General features: G+C 54.3%; 2 protein-coding genes across 6 annotated transcripts in view; one reads left to right on the forward strand and one right to left on the reverse strand.

Moving 5' to 3' along the window:
- The first annotated feature begins 515 nt into the window (after positions 1-515).
- On the forward strand, positions 516-11,847 carry GMPPB (GDP-mannose pyrophosphorylase B). The gene is made up of 9 exons (XM_050960268.1): positions 516-801; positions 897-977; positions 1,194-1,242; positions 1,507-1,649; positions 3,324-3,482; positions 3,945-4,023; positions 4,291-4,418; positions 10,552-10,734; positions 11,350-11,847. Exons 1-9 carry the CDS (start codon positions 673-675, stop codon positions 11,479-11,481), a joined length of 1,083 nt encoding a protein of 360 aa, XP_050816225.1. The 5' UTR covers positions 516-672; the 3' UTR covers positions 11,482-11,847.
- Positions 11,848-12,015: 168 nt separating this feature from the next.
- RNF123 (ring finger protein 123) overlaps positions 12,016-17,882 on the reverse strand; it is a 144,752-nt gene continuing 138,885 nt past the window's right edge. For 4 of the 5 annotated variants that reach the window (XM_050959986.1, XM_050959987.1, XM_050959988.1 and 1 more), the window contains 3 exons: positions 14,167-14,261; positions 13,384-13,469; positions 12,016-13,002 (listed from right to left, as the gene is read on the reverse strand). In XM_050959986.1, the coding sequence (XP_050815943.1) occupies positions 12,903-13,002; positions 13,384-13,469; positions 14,167-14,261 (281 nt within the window). In that variant the 3' untranslated portion in view covers positions 12,016-12,902. Of the gene's footprint in view, positions 13,003-13,383; positions 13,470-14,166; positions 14,262-17,882 lie in introns of those variants that run through there. The other variant, XM_050959989.1, reaches the window with a different exon arrangement.

Here is a 17,882-nt window from a genome sequence, read left to right on the forward strand (position 1 = left end):
GCCAGTACAGCCGCTCTTATGTTCAGGCTAGGCAGGGTGGCTGTGCCCATGCAAATGAGATCAGCCCCTGAAGCCCTTTTCCACAGCTCACCACCAGACGCCAGGATAGAGCCTGTTCTGACTCTGCTTAGGCTTCCATAGCTCCTGTGTGCAGCCTCCTCTCTAGCCCTGCCCCAGCACAGCCACCCTGGGCTAGAAACCCCTCACCTCCTCCGCCCTAGCCTGGCACAGTGCCCCCGCCGGAGGCTGCCCGGCGCCCTAGCTACGAGCAGCTCGGGACACCGCTCCCACAGAACCAGCCGCCACCACCACGCGAAAGGCGCGATTTGCCACGGCTCCTGAGACGTCACTGTTCCTGCGCCAGACCGTCGTCCTGCACGCGAGAGTCGCTGCTGTGACGTCTGCAGTTACTATGGCACTGCCGTTGCGTGCTGCGTGATTGGTCGACAGGGTAGAGAGACACGTCCGTAGCTCGGATTGGTTCTCGGCCCGGCCTGGGCTTCCCCCGCCTGAGGGGCGCGGCGGAGCCGGACAGGTGACGAGGCCGGTGAAGGAGCGCGGGCTGGGCTAGGGTGACGGTCGGACAGGGGGCGGGACCCGGCAAGGGGGCGGAGTGGGCCCTGCCCCCTCGCGCGCCAGCCTGACGTGGCGGCTCCCTCCCCGCACAGGGCGATGAAGGCGCTGATCCTGGTGGGCGGCTACGGCACCCGGCTGCGGCCGCTGACGCTCAGCACCCCGAAGCCGCTGGTGGAGTTCTGCAACAAGCCCATCCTGCTGCACCAGCTGGAGGCTCTGCGCCAGGTAGGGCCGGGCCCGGGCCCGGGCCCCGAACCCCGAACCCCGCCCCGGCGGCTCCCAGGCCCCCGCCGCTCACGCGCTTTCCCCTTCCCCGGCAGGCGGGCGTCGATCACGTGATCCTGGCTGTCAGTTACATGTCGGAGGTGCTGGAGGGGGCGATGCGGGCGCAGGAGCAGCGGGTGAGTCCAGGGGCGCAGGGAGCCACCGGCTCACAGCGCGGGGTGGGGGCGGGACTGGAAGAGGGGTTGGGTAGGGGAGGGGCGGGGTTATGTGGGAGGACAAGGGGGCCATGTGAGAGGGGCAGGGGGTTGGGCAGAGTAGCGTGGCGTTGGGGGCAGCGAATGGCCATTGGTGCAGTGCATCTTCCTGACCTTGGATTCTGTTACCTTTCTCAGCTGGGCATTCGCATCTCCCTGTCCCATGAGAAGGAGCCACTGGGCACAGGTGAGTCTGTGCCCATCCCACATGCTCAATGGGGCCCCCTGCAGGGTCGGCCAAGGGGCCCAACTACCTGCTCGTGCAGTTTACAGGGCCGGAGTGAGGCTTCTCATTCCAGCGCTACCCCTGTTTGCATACAACTGAAGCTAAGTGGCTGGCTCAGCACAGCGTAGAGCCAGAGCTTGCTGGCAGCTATTATATCCACCTTGGGGAGCAGTGGGTGGCCTTGCCCCCCCTGCCAGCTCTCTCTGAGCTGTGTTCCCTCCACAGCGGGGCCCCTGGCGCTGGCCCGGGAGCTGCTGACTGAGAGCTCGGAGCCTTTCTTCGTCCTAAATAGCGACGTGATCTGCGACTTCCCCTTCACAGACATGGTGCGCTTCCACAAGCACCACGGCAAGGAGGGCTCCATCGTGGTGAGTGCCCAGGGCTGGATCCGGTGGGTCAGCACAGGACTGGCTCCTGCCACCCCCTACTGACTTGGCGTATCATGCTGCACTTGTTCCTGGGCTTTTAGGGGCACAGCCAGGAGTGCTGGATCCTGTGTAAAAATGGAGGGCAATGCCCCCTGACCGCACTCCCTGGCATGGCTTGAAGCTGGTGCTGGGCCAGGATAAGAGCAGCCCAGGCTGCTGTAGGGATCCCAGGACCCTCCACCTGCCCTGGGTGGGGGGGCCAGGGTGCCCAAGAGCAGCCCCCAGCCTGTGTTCCTGCCCCTAGAGGTGTGCCACCCAGACTAGATGGAGGGTCTGGATTACCTCACAGTTGCCTAGGCTCTCTGGGCAGCTATTACCATGGCCATGCTTCTGGCCTAGCCAGGGGTCGGGGCCTCAGAAGGAAGAGGAGGAGCAGGAGGCAGGGCTTCTTGGTGAAATGTGAAGGGCTAAGGCCCACCTCAGTTCCCCCCTGCGAAGAGGCTGGTGCCACTGGCAGGGACAACGCTTCGTTGTTGGGGGACTGATCACCTTATCAGCCCCCCCAGGCATGAAGCACAGCCCTGCTGCTGCCTTTATGACCCATCTCTAGGGGTGATGAGTTGTATGGGGGGCCTGGCTCCACCAGTGTTTGGGGCTGGGTCTCTCCCCCACCCCCGCCCGCCTGCTGCCCCCGTGCACCTCGCCCGAGCGTCCCTGCCTGCCCTGGGCAGTGGGCAGCTGCTCTGCTGCTCCGTGCTGCGCTTCCTCGCCAGCCGCTGCTGAAGCCGGCTGCTACAAGGGAGCGGCACGGGGGCAGGCTGAGGTGGCTGCTGTGCCGGAGGAAGGGAGGAGTCACATGACAGCCTCCCTCCTCCCTTCTGGCAGGCAACTCCAAGTTGACCTAGGGTGGTGGTGGTGGGGGGGGGACTTATCCTGGCTGGATCTCCTGAGCAGCAGCCTGGGGGAGCTTGGGTGAGTGTCGGCCTGAGCTGGGTGAGTACTGAGCTGGGAAGGGGGTCCCCCTCCCCCGGAGCTCACTGCTGCTGGCCGGGAGAGGGCTGGGAGAAGTTCTCTCTGGTCTCCTACCCTAACCCTGGAGCTTCTTGCCTACTGCATCCCAAACTCCTCATCCCTGGCCCAGCCCCGCACCCCAACCTTCTCTCCCAGCCTGGAGCTGCATGCAGCACCCAAACCTCCTCCTTCACCCCCTTCTGCACCCCGGCCTCCTCCCCCAGCCCAAAGCCTGCCTCCAGCAGCCAAACTGTATCCTGGAGCCCGCACTCCTCCCGCACCCAAGCTTCTTCCTAGAACCTGCATCCCAAACCCTCTCCTGCACCCAAACTCCCACAAAGCCTTAGGCAGGTGGGCGCGGCAGGGGGGGCGGACTTGGCCTCTTTCTGGGCACCACCAAAAATTATACAAACCTGCTGCCCCTGCCTCTCTTCCCCCCCCACCCCACCCCCCCCAAAAAAAAGTACAGCTGGTAGAAATTGTACTACTGGCTGTGCAATCCTGGCCAAGTCCTTTCCCCATGCCTCAGTTTCCCTGTCTGTAAAAAGGGGCAACAGCCCTGGCCCCTTTCCTGGCCAATGTAATGACTGGCCTGGCAGAGCCCACTTGCTCTTCCCTCAGTCATTCCGCGGGGAGGTGCCTTGCAGTGACTTTGCCTTGCAGGTGACAAAGGTGGAGGAGCCCTCCAAGTACGGGGTGGTGGTGTGCGAAGCTGAAACAGGACGCATCCACCGCTTCGTGGAGAAACCCCAGGTGTTTGTCTCAAATAAGATAAATGCCGGCATGTACATCTTCAACCCCAGCCTCCTGCACCGGATCCAGGTAGGGAGCTGGCCAGCTGTGGCCCTGTGTGTGCCTCCCTCCCTTCCACTCCCAGCATTCAGCAGGAAGAGTGATGGCTGGGAGTGGAAGGGAGGGAGGCATGTCTCCTGGTCTGCACCCTCTCTCTCCCTCCTCAGGTTTGTGTGCATGTGTAGCAGAGGGCAGGTGGAGTCTATGTGTTGGGCTCGGGGTTTTCCAGGAGACAGAGGAGGCTGTGGAAGGGGAGGGATTCCCAGCAATTGGAGCACTGAGCCAGATCAGTTGGAGCCAAGGAGGATGAAGGCAGAGACCAGGCCCATCCAGGAGCACTTATGACCATCTGGAATCTCTAGGCTGCATGTAGATTTAACAGCCATGTGCTTTCAGGGCATTGTGGGAACTGGGAGGCTGTGCACTCTGGGTAAACAGGAGCACGAGACTGGAGGAGATGCCCCTGACTGGGCCCTGTGTGTCTGTCTGTAGCTGCGGCCCACCTCCATAGAGAAGGAGATCTTCCCGGTGATGGCTCAGGATGCGGAGCTGTATGCCATGGAGCTGCAGGGTAAGGGACCCCACTGAGACCCCTTCCCAGCCCTGGAGTAAAGGAGACATCCATTCCCCCACCCCCCCCCCCCCCCGCCCCAGCACAAAGGAACCCCTCTGGCCAACGTCTGTGTGCCTCTTGCGCCAGTGGCATCAAGTGGGTATATGAGCTGCCTTCTCTGGGCCCATCCAGGAGGATGGGGGGAATCTCCTGTGCTTATTGCGGGGGTTTGGCATGTTCCTGTTGCCCTCCCTGTAGACTGTGAGTGCTGCTCTGTCCCTACAGGTTTCTGGATGGACATTGGGCAGCCCAAGGACTTTCTGACAGGCATGTGCATGTTCCTGCAGTCGCTGAGGGTTCAGCACCCAGAGAGGCTGCACGCGGGCCCTGGCTTCGTGGGGAACGTGCTGGTGGTGAGTGCCTGTGCTCCTCCACCCAGCGGTGTGCTTGGGGTGCTGCTTCCATCCTGACACGGTTGGGTGTAGATGCACCCCCAGTGTGACACCTCGTGGTGGGTTTGCAGTACTCTGGTCACCCTGCTGCTGGCCTCGCCCTGTTCCCTGGGAGCTGAGCTGGCTCATGTGGCTCCTGATGGTAGGGCTCTGTAGCAGGCCATGGGCTTTGGCTTGCTGAGCTCTACTGCTGTCTGCTAGGAAATTCAGACCCAGAACACTAACTAGCACTGGCCTCCAACCTGTGCAGCCCATGTGGGACCCCAGCAGGCCTGCTATGGCCAGCCCAGCCAGGTCCCTCATCCCATTGGGCCTGGACCCTCCCAGACAGGGAGTTTGGGCTGCCTGGGCCCTGTCTGAGGAAGCTGAGACAGGGGTCTTGCTGTTCTGACAACAGCCTGGGCTAGTCCTGGCCAAGGGACCATCTAGGCTCATGCTTTCCAGCCCAAGGAAAGGAGCTGGCTGTAATTGTCTCCCTTAGGCAGTGCCTGGGGCCCAGCCCACAGGGAGGGAGTGAAAAGAACAGAACATAAGAACGGCCACACTGGATCAGACCAAAGGTCCAGCTACTCCACTGTCGTGTTTTCCGACAATGGCCAGTGCCAGGTGCTAAAGAGGGGGTGAGCAGAAAAGGGCCATTATCAAGTGATCCATCCCATTGTCCAGTCCCAGCTTCTGGCAGTTGGAGGCTAGGGACAGCTGGTGCTTGGGTTGCATCATTGACCATCTTGGCTAATAGCCACTGATGGACAGATCTTCCAAGAACTGATCTCATTCTTTTTTGGAACTCAAGTTATAGTTTTGGCCTTGCCAGGGGTTTTGTGAATGAGTTCCCCAGGTTGACTGTGCATTGTGTGAAGAATGTGTTTGTTTTAAACCTGCTGTCTATTCATTTCATTGGGTGACCCCTGGTTCTTGTGTTATGTGAAGAGGTAAATAATACTTCCATATTCACCTATTCCACACTAGCCATGATTTTATAAATCTCCATCATATCATCCCTTGGAGGTCTCTTTTGCAAGCTGATCAGTCCCAGTCTTTTTAAACTTTCCTCCTATGGAAGCTGTTCCATACCCCTAATAATTTTTGTTGCCCTTCTTTGAACCTTTTCCAATTCTAATATATCTTTTATGAGATGGGGCAACCAGAATACACACACTGTTCAAAGTGTGGGCGTACCATGGCTTCATATAGTGGCATATATTTCTGTCATTATCTCTCCCTTTTCTAATGATTCCCAACATTCTGTTCACTTTCTTGACTGCTGGTGCACATTGAGTGGATGTTTTCAGAGAACTACCCACAGTTACTCCAACATCTCTTTCTTGAGTGGGAACAGCTAACTTAGACCCCATTATTTTGTATGTATAGTTGGGATTGTTTTTCAATGTGCATTACTTTGCATTTAGACTCATAGACTTTAGGGTCAGAGGGACCATTGTGATCATCTAGTCTGACCTCCTGCACAATGCAGGCCACAGAATCTCACCCACTCACTCTTGTAACAAATCCCTAACCTATGTCTGAGTTATTAAAGTCCTCAAATCATGGTTTGAAGACCTCAAGCTGCAGAGAATCCTCCAGCAAGTGACCCATGCCCCATGCATCAGAGGAAGGCGAAAAACCTCCAGGGCCTCTGCCAATCTGCCCTGGAGGAAAATTCCTTCCCGACCCCAAATATGGCAATCAACATTTAATTTCATCTGCCATTTTGTTGCCCAGTCACCCAGTTGTAGGAGATCACTTTGTAACGCTTCCCAGTCTGCTTTGTACTTAACTATCTTAAATAATTTTGCATCATCTACAAACTTTGCCATCTCACCATTTACCCCTTTTCCAGATCATTTATATTGAACAGCACTGGTCCCAGTACAGATTTTCAGGGGATCCTGCTATTTACCTCTGCCCACTGTGAAAACACATTAATTCATACTCTATTTCCTGTTAACTAATTATTGATCCATGAGGGCCTTCCCTCTTATCCCATGATAGCTTATTTTGCTGAACAGCCTTTGGTGAGGGACCTTGTCAAAGGTTTTCTGAAAGTCCAAGTGCTCCTTTGGCACCTTGATGGCCTAGTGGCCCCACTGATGGTTTGAAAGGCTTCCTGCTTCTGATGGACTTAAAGGATGTTTTTACTGGCAGTTTTTCTCTTTTGCTAATTACTCTTCAAATTCTTTTCTCAGCTGTCTCATTCATTCATTCCTTCTTAAGCACCTGGCATTGGCCACTGTTTGCAGACAGGATGCTGAGTTAAATGAACTGTTGGTCCAATTCAATATGGCTGTTCTTATGTTAGTTATTTTACACTTCACTTGCCAGAGTTTAGGCTCCTATTTTCCTCAGTAGGATTTGACTTATAATTTATAAAGCATGCCTTTTACTCTGTTGGTTAGCCATGTAGTAATTTTTTGTTCCTCTTACTACAGTAACTCCTTGCTTAATGTTGTAGTTATGTTCCTGAAAAATGCAACTTTAAGTGAATCCAATTTCCTCATAAGAATTAATGTAAATAAGGGGGGTTAGTTTTTTGTCTGGTGAAAAAAATTTCCCTGGAACCTATCTATCTATATATATACACACAGTATAAGTTTTAAACAAATTAATACTATACACAGCAATGATGATTGTTGAGGTGGTGAAGTCAGAGGGTAGAAGAGGGTGGGATATTTTCCAGGGAATGCCTTGCTACTAAATGATGAACTAGCACTCAGCTGAGCCCTCAAGGGTTAACACATTGTTGTTAATGTAGCCTCACACTCTACAAGGCACCACAGAGGGAGGGAGGGGAGACAGCATGGCAGACAGACACATACCCTGTGTGTGGGAGAGAGCGATGTGCATTGCCCCTTTAAGTATGCAGACCCCACTCTAAGTACATTTCCTTTTTAAGTATATCAGCAAGTTGAGACAGCAGCTGCGGCCAGCAAGCTCACTCCATCCTGCCCCACCCTGCTCTATATGGAGAAGGGGTAAGCAGGGGGTAGGAGCAGAGGGGAGGGGAACCCACTGCTGCCATTAGCCTCACTCCCCCCTCTCCCCCCCCCCCCCCGCACAACAAGCAGGAGGCTCCCAGGAGCAGCTCGAAGGCAGGAGCATCACATGGCAGTGGGGGGAGGGACTGCTGACAATTGGTAGCCTGCTGGGCGGCTGCTGCACAGGAAACTTAGAGGAGAGGGGAGCTGATAGGTGGGCTGCTAGTCCACCCTGGTTCCAAGCCCCCACCAGCTAGCTCCAATGGGCTGCTCTTTTTGCAAGCAGTGGACAAAGCAGGCGGCTTCCAAACAACATTATAAGGGACCATTGTGCAACTTTAAACAAGCATGTTCCCTAATTGATCAGCAAGGAAACAATGTTAACCGAGATGACTTTAAGTGAGGAGTTACTGTATTTTTTTTGTGGTATACATTTAAGCCTCTAATATGGTGTTTTAAAGCGTTTTCATGCAGTTTGCAGGCATTTTACTATTGAAACTATTAGTTTTAATTTCTGTTTAATTAGCTCTCTCATTTTTGTGTAATTCCCTTTTTTGAAGTTAAATGCTACTATGATGAGTTCCTTTGATATCCTCTCCCCCGCCCCCCCATGTTAAATTTAATTACATTATGGACACTCTCACGAAGCGGTTCAACTATATTCACTTCTAATCTCTATCAGCATTTCATAATCACTGTCACTGTCCTGGTCAGGTGGTATATTGCCACTGCTATACTCTTATTATTCAGACATGGAATTTCTATCCACAGCAATTCTGGTGCTGTTTGATTAATTTAAGATTTTTACAAGTTTCACTCTGTTTTCTTTTACACTCCTGCACTAACATGAGCTGCTCTATCATTACAGCATATATAGGATCCTGGTATTACCGTGTCCCATTATCATCATTTAACACTAGACACTCAAGTTCTCCCATCTTAGTATTTAGACTTCTTGCATTTGTATACAAGCGCATATAAAACTGGTCAATATTTGGTTGTCTGCCTTTGTGATATAATTAAATGGGACTCTTTCATTTGACTGTTTCTCTTCAGGTCCTACTTGCACTTAATCAACTTTTGTCCTCGCCTCTTTACTAGGACATAGAGAGATCCTCCTCTAAGGAATGTGTCTGCCCAAACTATGTCAGCTTTCCCTCAGCCCTTAGATTAAAAACTCCTTTGCAACCTTTCTGATTTGACATGCCCGCAATCTGGTTCTGTTTGGGTTAGGTGGAGCCCCTCCTTCGAGTATTGGCTCCTTCTTTCCCATATAAACCTAAGCCCCTCTTTCTAGCACCACTGTCTCATCCAATGAGACCCTGCAGTTCTGCCTGTCTGGCCCTGCACATGGAATTGGAAGCATTTCAGTGTAACAGAGCACTTCCCTTTTCCTGGATTCTAGCCTCTTACCTAGCAGCCTACATTTGGCCTCCAGGACCTCATCTGCCTTGCCCTATGTCACTGGTATCTACATGTAGCATGACCACAAGCCCCTCCCAAGCACTGCATATACATCTGTCTAGATGTCTTGAGAGCTGCAACCTTTGCACCTAGCAGGTAATTCACCATGCGCTTCTCACAAACCAAGCTGTTGTTCTAATAATTGAATCCCCCATTACTATTACCTGTCTCTTCCTAATTAGTGGAGTCCCTTCCCCTGGAAGGGTGTCCTTGGTGTGAGATGAGGGTCTCAAGTAAGGGTTTATTGCCTTCCGCTCCAGCTTAATTGTCTCTTTCTCTGAGACCTTCATCCTCCTCAGAAGCCCAGAGGCTGTCAGACCAAGGATGGGCCAGCTCTGCTGTGTCCCAGAAGGTTTGATATTGTACTGTTCTATCTCCCTTAGCTCCATTGGTTCAGCCACTCCAGTCTCTGAGGGCCAGGAGCTGCTTGCAGCTATGTGCCCATGAGGCAGGTAATCATCCATCCTGCACTCAGTGCAATAAACTGGAGAGCCTGCGCTCTGCTGCTGGACTTGTACTCTTGCCTGCAGTATTTGTACTCTTGGAGCCTGTGCTGGGAGAGGGGAGTCTTCCTTGGCCTAACTTGAGGGAACAAAGTATATCTGGCTCTCTTGCTCACTCTCTAGCCTCCCCTCATTGCTCTGGAGCTGGCTTTTCAACCCTTGTCCACCTAAGTAGCTCTGCCCTCTGGTTAAGGGTTCAGGACTTAGGGATCGAAGCTCTCAGCTAACCTCAGCACATGGTACCCAACCAGCCCATACAATTCAGTTCAAACAGGCCCATAGCAAGTACACTCCATACTCATCCCAAGGGTCAGGCAGAGTTCTGTGGAGTGCTAAAAAACCTGCAGTCTCGCTGGCTGAGCAGGTGCCAGAAAGTTGAGGGATGGGCATAGAGAGTAGCCCTAGAGCTGTGCTGTCGTTGGGGTCCTGAGGCGGCCTCTGAGTATGGCTGAGGCCTGCAGCTCCCCCCAAACAGTCTAGATGGACTGAGCAAGGTGGGCTGGCCCCTTCTGAGGGCACAGGCTATTGAAAGAATCTGTAACAGCACTTCCCTTAGAGGTAGCTACCCCCTCTCATGCAGGGCTCCGTGCCAAGGCATAGTTATGTAGGGACAGGATGACCCTGGGATTGGGTACTGGGAAGGGGGGAGCCTGGGGTAGAAACTCCCCTCTCTCTCTTGCCTGCCTGCAACAGTGGGGGTTACAGTGAGCTCAGCAGCTGACCTGAGGAGCAGGCCCTTGCTGGGCTTCCAGGTCTGGCATCTGTGCCTAAGTACTGGCAGGTACAGCATTTGCGGGGGTGCTGGCAGACTTTTATCTCTGTAGGAGAGCTATGGGGCCTCCTCCAGCAGAGCAGGCTGGGAATAAGATTCCTTTGGGCTGGTATCTCCTAGCACAGGGCTGCCTTGAACCAGGGAGCTCCTTGCTGGGTGAGGGTCCCCTTTGCTGATAGAGAATCAGCCAGGACTTGGGTCCATGACTCTCCTTGCTCTGTTCTCAGAGGGCAGCTCCTCCAGCCTGCATCTGAAGCATACATGCCAGCCCTGGCAAGACACCTCTAGCACCATGAGGGCTGGAGCAGTGGGGATTGGTGCCAGGGCGGGCAGCTGCACCTGTAGTGTGGGCCCACACCCACCTCGCTCTTCCTTTCCAGGACCCAAGTGCTCAGATCGGTGAGAACTGCACAATTGGCCCCAATGTCACCATTGGGGCTGGGGTGGTGGTGGAGGATGGGGTACGGATCAAGCGCTGCACCATCCTGAAAGGCTCCCGTATCCGCTCCCACTCCTGGCTAGAGTCCTGCATTGTTGGCTGGCTGTCATCTGTTGGCCAGTGGGTGAGTTACCTGGTAGGCTGGCACATGCCTTCAGCAGGGCCTAGCAGCCAGGAGGCTGGCTGTGTCTATCACAGATGCTTAATGGGTAGTTGACTCTACACATGGCTGCGACCAATTTTCTTTTGGGGGCCATTGGAGGGGGTCATGCTTGGCTGGCTTGGGGGTGCTAGGGCACACAGTGGCAGCAAGGCCCAGGACACAGTCCCGTCCTGTACAAGAACAGAGGTGGCAGCTGGAGTTTGTAGCCTCGCCCCCACCTCTCGGGTTTAGAATCTGGCTTTAGGGCAGGCTGGAGTCAGAGAGACCAGCTCCCAGTTCATCCTTCCTCTGGGAGCAGGTATGGGAGGGGCCAAGCTGCTCCTAGCCCTGACAATAGGGAGCTGCTGTTGTGCCTGGCTGCAGTAGTGGTGGTGGGTCCCATCGCTACTCCAGCCTATGGCCCTAGCTTGTTGGAGCCGGGAGAGGCCCAAGCAGGAGCCGGGAGAGGCAGCTCAGAGTTGGGTGGCTGAAGCACTGCGCAAGTCCACCCACATACCCAGGCTGTGGAAGACATGCTGCCTCTGATGCAGGGAGCATGTGGTGGGGCTTGGCTGACAGGTGGCCTGTCTTGGTTAGGTGCGGATGGAGAACGTGACAGTGCTGGGCGAGGATGTCATCGTCAATGATGAGCTCTATCTCAACGGGGCCAACGTGCTGCCACACAAGTCCATCGCAGAGTCGGTGCCAGAGCCTCGCATCATCATGTAGTGGCTGGGCTGGGCTAGGCCAGCTTCCCTGCAACTGAACTGTTAACACGTTGTTGCCTGGAGCAGAGCCCTGCATTTTAGGGGGGAGGGGGAAACATAGGAACTGGCTTTGCTGGCACAGCATCTCTGCCAGGGTGCCTGGGAGAGATTCACAGCAGGGAGCAGTACTAGGCCCTCATGGGCTGCTGGGCTCTGAGTAGGCTGCTGTTGGGAGGGTGTTAGGGGGGTATGCCTCCATGCTAGAGCAGCAGAAAGCAAGGGGCCACAGCTGCAACATGCCTGTCCTGGGTGCTGGTAGGAGCCTGGTGTGCCACTAAGGGCCAGGCCTACAGGGCCCCACCCAATACAATTACACTGTCTAAAAGCACTGAATGGCCTCATGTCACCTTCTTGCTGTGGCTGGTCCTGTGGCCTCTCCCCCGCATTACCACTCCTGTGTGTCTCTATCCCCCCTGAGGCAGCTCCCCTGGCACAGGTGCTCTTAGATCCACTGGCCTTGCATTGTCATCTGTCGCACACACAAGATGCCACCGCATAAGGAAGAATAATTTAATGCTCTCGTGCAGAGAACTGACCCCAGCTGGGGCAGGTAACACAGCACCCAATGCACAGCACAGAGCATCCCACAGGGCTGGTCACAAATCACATGCTACTATTAGTCCCACCCCACCTGCAGCAGAGCTCAAGCATTAGCCTCTCCCCTAGCTGAGAGATCCAGGCCAAGGATTCTGCACCAACCAGCAGGGACACCCACCCCCATTGCCAGCTACACATTCTGCTGCTGCAGGGTGAGGTGCCCCATACTTCTCCCCCACCAGGCTACAGCTGGGGGACTGCAGGCTGCCAGGTCCTAGCCAATTACAGCTCAGCAGAGAACTCAGCCACAAGTGCCCAGGCCTAGACCAAGCCAGCTGTGAACAGCCTCTGCTCTCGGTCTAGCTTAGCACAGAAGCAGTAGCTCTCTCCCATCTGGCTGCCCGGTACCCAGAGCTTGCGCCAAAGCGTGCCCCACCCCCAGTGAAGGGAAGCTGGCAGTGGCCTGACGCAGCACAGAAAGGCTCACCACATGAACAAATGCTCCATAGCAAATGGCAACAGCAGCAGGGCAGGCCCTGGGGTCAGCCAGGCTCCTGCAGGCCGTTGCTGAGACTCCAGTAGATACATGCTGGCATTAGCCTCATGAGGGAAAGGCACTGCCCTTCAGCCCTTACTGCTCAGGCCTCCCCACACCTTCTGAACAGGCCGAGCCCAGCCTTGGCTCAGACAGGGCAAGAGCAGCACCTCCACCATCTGCTGGTGTCCTTCACCCTTCTGAGCAAGCAGGCTGGGCTCTGGAAGAGCCCACAACTAACCAGAGCTGGGCTACCCCCTACTGGAGGCTGAGGGAAAGGAGCCTCAGGAGCCTGCAGGGTCAACCCCCTGCTAGGAGCTGGCTGGCTTGGTGAAGTCATCCACGCCTGTGATGGTAGCCTTGCAGAAGAAGCAGTCCTTGTTGTTCATCAGGTGCTGGTTGATGCAGGCTCTGAAAAGACAAAGCTTGTACCATGAGGGAGCTGTGCCCAGCCTTGCACTTAGGCGAAGTGCTTCCCTTGAGCAGTGGAGCCCACGGCTGCACCCCTGCTGTCATCCTGCAGCGAGGCCTAGAGCCCCAGTGTGGTGAGGGATGGGGCCTGGCCCGCTCCCCAGGGGAGCCCCTCTCAGCACATGCAAAAAGGTCCAAGAGCTTCCATGGAGTGTGAGCCAGGTCCTTGGGTTCCAGACACAGCCTTTACCAGTGTAGGGGTTCAAGGGGAGCAGAGAAGCAGAGCTCTCCCTGGCTCCTAGCCTGTGGGGCCGAGCAGACTCCCTTGTTCCTGGCCCCCAGCAGGGAGTGAAGGGGCAGAGAGCCACTGCAGTTACTCACTTGCAAGACTTGTGGGAGCATGGCCTGAAGATGGCTGAGATAGGGTGTGCGTAGCAGATGGGACACAGGTCCTCCTCACTGGTGGGCTGCAAAGACAATCACCCCGGCCTTGATTAGCAGCTGAAGGCACCCACACAAATTTGTTGCCATTTGGCTGCTTCCTGCCAGACAGCAGCACTAGGGGTGCTGCACCAAGCAGCCTGAGCCCGGCCCTCCTGTCCCTTGTAGCCCAGGCTGGCAGCTGCCCCTGGGTTGCTCAGGCTTGTGGCTTGTGCAGTACCCCTGGGCCAGGGCAGTGGGACACAGCCTTGTGCAGTCTCGCCCAGCATGGCAGGGATTTAATGCTGGAGAGACTCAGACTACCTGGGGACTCCCAATCACATCTCATACCCCAGGTTTGGCCAAGCAAGCCTCTGCCCCAGGGAGTTTTCCCAGCCAGCTGTCACCCTAACATGCCCACTGTGCAGTAGGGCAGCAGCCCCCGACTCTGTGTATCCAGTTCCCAGTGGTTCCAGCTGCCAGGCACAGAGAAGTGGGTGCATGTAGCATTCAGCAGAGTGCTGGGTACACAGCTGGCTGAGCTGTGCAGTGTGTGGCCAAGCCAGGCAGCATATGTGAAGCCAGCCCCAAGGCTGCCCAGGCTGAACCCTGCCACATCACCATCTCAGCTGGCATGACGGGTTTCCCGACCTCCACCCCAGGAAGGGCACAGCTTCCCTCCTCTGCAAGGCTGCTGGTTTCTGGGCTGGGCAGGGCCTGGGTGCATACCAGGCAGGGACTCACCAGTATGGAGGCAGCTGCCTGCTTTGACTCTTCACTCAGGTGGCTCAGCATCCGCTCCACCTTGGCCAGCTCCTCCAGGCTGATGTAGTCTGTGTCTGTGGAGAGAAGGGCTAAAGTGAAAGGGAAGAGAGCACCAGGGCTGGCCCCAAAGGGGAGGGTGGGTACTTGTGGGGCACACAGCACAGCTCTGTGGCTGACTTCATGTCAGGACACCCCACTGGCTGGGGGCTGCCCAGGAATGGTAAACTGCAGCCTTATTAGCTGGACAGGACAGTGTGAGCTGCAGTGTCCCCACAGGTAGGCACAGGATGAGCCGGAGGGGGTGTCCAGGATCCCAGCAGCATAGGAGACAAGCAGAGCGCTGGTCATGCCGCTTCCTCCCTGCAGGGCAAGGCCAGAGAGATGGGCACCTGCTCTCTACCAGAAGCTGTGTGCATGCATTAGAGCCTGCCTGGAAGCTGCTGGTGGGCAAGCAGCACTGACTGGGGTTTGGAGAGGGCACTGAGAGTCAGAGCACCTGAGGGTGGCATACAAGCAAGTAGGTTGGGCTAGGGGGAGCTAGGGAGGACCAAGATGGCAACAGGCCTAGGCCAGCAGGGATGCGAGGGGGCAGATGCTGGTTCCTGGGAGAGGCTCCAATGTAAAGGCCTAGGGCAATGAAGGGATGATAGGGGAAGGGGGCACCCAAGCTGTGTGATGGGAGGCTGGGCAACCCTGACAAGACAAGAGAGCCTGGAGGCACACAGTGCTTGGGGGACCTGGGCCAGCCATGCCATTTCCAAAGGAGACAGGGAAAATTCCTCAAAGATTATTTCCTTTCTGCTAGCTAGCAGCATCTCCTCTCACTGCAGCTCTCGGAGCTGGATCAGCACACTGTGGCCATGCCCGCTCTGCTCCCGCTTGCTGCCAGAGGAATATTTCCAAGTGGTAAAACTGAAACAGCATTAGCAAATATTCCAGAGATAATGACATTATGGTAAATATTCTTAGTATCCAACCTTGGCTCCTGAGCCATCCAGGGTGGCGAGAACTGTGGAAGACGGCGCTAGCAGAAAGAAAATTATTTCTATTTTGCAGCCCAATGTCTCCCACAGTTCTGGCTGTCTGGGAAGTAATGAGCAGATGCAGGGAGGGTTATGAAACAGAAGTTTGATAGGAAAGTACCCCCTCCAGCCCCTTTTGTGAACTTGCTCAAAAGTCTGTACTATTTCTGAGCCACTGCTTGCAGCACCATTCTGCCACAGGAGCCTCTGCAGAAGACAGAAGGCCCACCCTGTGGAGCTTAATGAAGGCATTAGCTTTAGACCAAGTGGCCACTTCGTAAATTTCCAAAGCACTTGCTTATTTCTCCTATGAGGTTGCTAAGGATCTCATGGAGTGCACCTTGATCCCTTCTGGGACTGGAGCCTCTGAGGATTCAGGGTTCCACAATACATAGTCTGATCCACCTAGCAATGGAGGACTTCAAAGCTCTGATTCTCTGGCATTTCGAGTAGGACGACACAAATTGGGAGCCTGATCTTCTTGTGGATTCTGCACATTTGAGAGATTTTCAAAGCTCTTCTGACATTCCAGGTCTACCACATCTTTGCCGTTGGATGTTGTAGTTTTGGACAGAACAAAGGAAGCACAGCCTCTTGAAGTGTGGAAGGAGGAATTTACCTTAGCAAGAAAGGATGCTGGTGTCCCAAGCCCCACCTTGACCTCATGGAACACCCAGTAAGGCTCACATATGGATAAGGCTGCCAGCTCCGACATTCCCTCCTAGCAGACGTGACAGCTACTAAGAACAAGTCTTAATGGATAAATGAAAGGCCGACACTGGAGTCAGCAGCTCAAAGGGATGACTGGCAGGGCCCTCAAAACTAGCAGTAGGTCCCATGCTGGGAAGACTGGCCTAGCTGCTGGTCTGGCTAATCAGACTTCTAGAAGGAATCTGGCTACCTGTGGATGGTCTGCAAGGAGGGCAAGGATCCTAAAATAGCACAATACTAAGAGCAGATGCCTGACATGAAATGTTACTCAGCTGAAGGTCTCTGTCTATGCCTTGTTGGAGAAAGTCCAGAATGGCTGGAATTCCAGGATTTCTGGGATTTGCATTGTGTTCTTGGTACCAGTTGTAGAATCTGGATCAGAGAGAGCAGGATATTTTTACTACTGATACTCTCCTAGATGAAAGCAATGTCTTAATTAATCTGGAAGATGGATCAAGACCTTCTAGTGTTTGCCTGTCAATAGCCAGGCTGTTAGCTGAAGCTGTTTTGGGTCTAGCTGAAGAACAGGACCTTTGAAAGGATGTCTGGTCTCCACAGAACCTGGAGTGGGAGTTCCAGTTTCAGCTCTATCAGGTCTGAGAACCAAGGTCTCCTTGGCCCATGAGGAGTTATAAGAATTACCATCACCGGCTCTCGTTTTATTTTCTGAATCACCTTCCTCAGTAGCAGAAAAGGTGGAAACACATCAAGTAGGCCCTATGGCCAAGTGTGCAATCAGGCATCTGTGCTCATGGCTCTGGAGTCTGCTTCAGTTGTGAAGTATTTTGGCTTCTTTGCATTTGTATGATTCACACATGGGTCAGTTGAAGGGAGGCAAAACATCTGAATGGCGAGTCCTGATTCAGGCATCATTTGGAGTTGTTGACCCTGCGCCTGGTGAGACCATCTGCCCTTTTGTGGTTCAGGTCCACTTTGATGTGGATCATCCTGAGAAAAAGGCAGAACTGTTCCATCCACCTCACTATTTCCATTGCTTCCACACTTATTGCTGGACGCCTTGTTCCCCATTGGCTGTTTAAATATGTAAATATAGTCATATTGTCGGATTGAACCCTTAGATATGGTTCCCCCTTAGAATGAGCTGGAACCTTTGCAGAGCTAGCTGGACAGCTCTCAGCTCTAGGAGGTTTATGCGGTTTTGCCTTTTTCTCCCAGCTCCAGAGGCCCTGGGCTGTTTGGATCATCAAGTGAGCTCCCCAGCCCTCCAGGCTGGCCTTGGTTGCGAGGACTAAAGGATCTGGAAGGCAGATGGACATGCCTGGGCAGGCTTTATCACGGGCTAACCACCAGTGTAAGTAGTTAAATACCTGTGTTGGAACCCATACTTGATCTTTCATGTGTTCCAGGGAATGGTTCCACACCTTTAGTATGAAGACCTGAAGACATCTGATGAGCGATTGTGCCCATGGAGTGATCCATATGCACAGTACCATGAGTCCTATCAGCACAGTGCTATAGTAGGCCTGCTGCATCTCTGGAGCAAGATAATACATTTCTGGATTTTCTGAAACCTTTCTAATGATGGGTAAACTTTTGCTATCAAGGTGTCTATTTCTGCTCCCAGGTGGTTATTCTGTTGGATGGGACCAGAGAACTTTTCTTGGCTCCGATGATGAAGCTGTGCACCTGGAGGAGATTCAACATCCAAGATGTGATCCTCTGCACTGCTGGAGTTCTGATTGGGATGTTGTCAAGAATAGGGTACAGGTGAGTTCTCTGCAACCTGAGTCTGCCTATTATCACTATCTGTGTAAAACCCTCGGGGCCAAAGACAGGCCAACCAGAAGTATTCAGTACTCATAATGTTTCCTGCTGTAGGTGAACCTCAGAAGTCTGCGGAGGCACGATCAGATAGGGATATGGAGATGTGTGTCTGCAAGAGGTACTGAAGTCAAGAAGTCCCCCTGGACAGGGAGGACACCATACAGGCCAGGGTCTCCA

Source organism: Gopherus flavomarginatus, chromosome 6, assembly GCF_025201925.1.
Source record: "Gopherus flavomarginatus isolate rGopFla2 chromosome 6, rGopFla2.mat.asm, whole genome shotgun sequence".
In the NCBI taxonomy this organism is placed as follows: domain Eukaryota; kingdom Metazoa; phylum Chordata; order Testudines; family Testudinidae; genus Gopherus; species Gopherus flavomarginatus.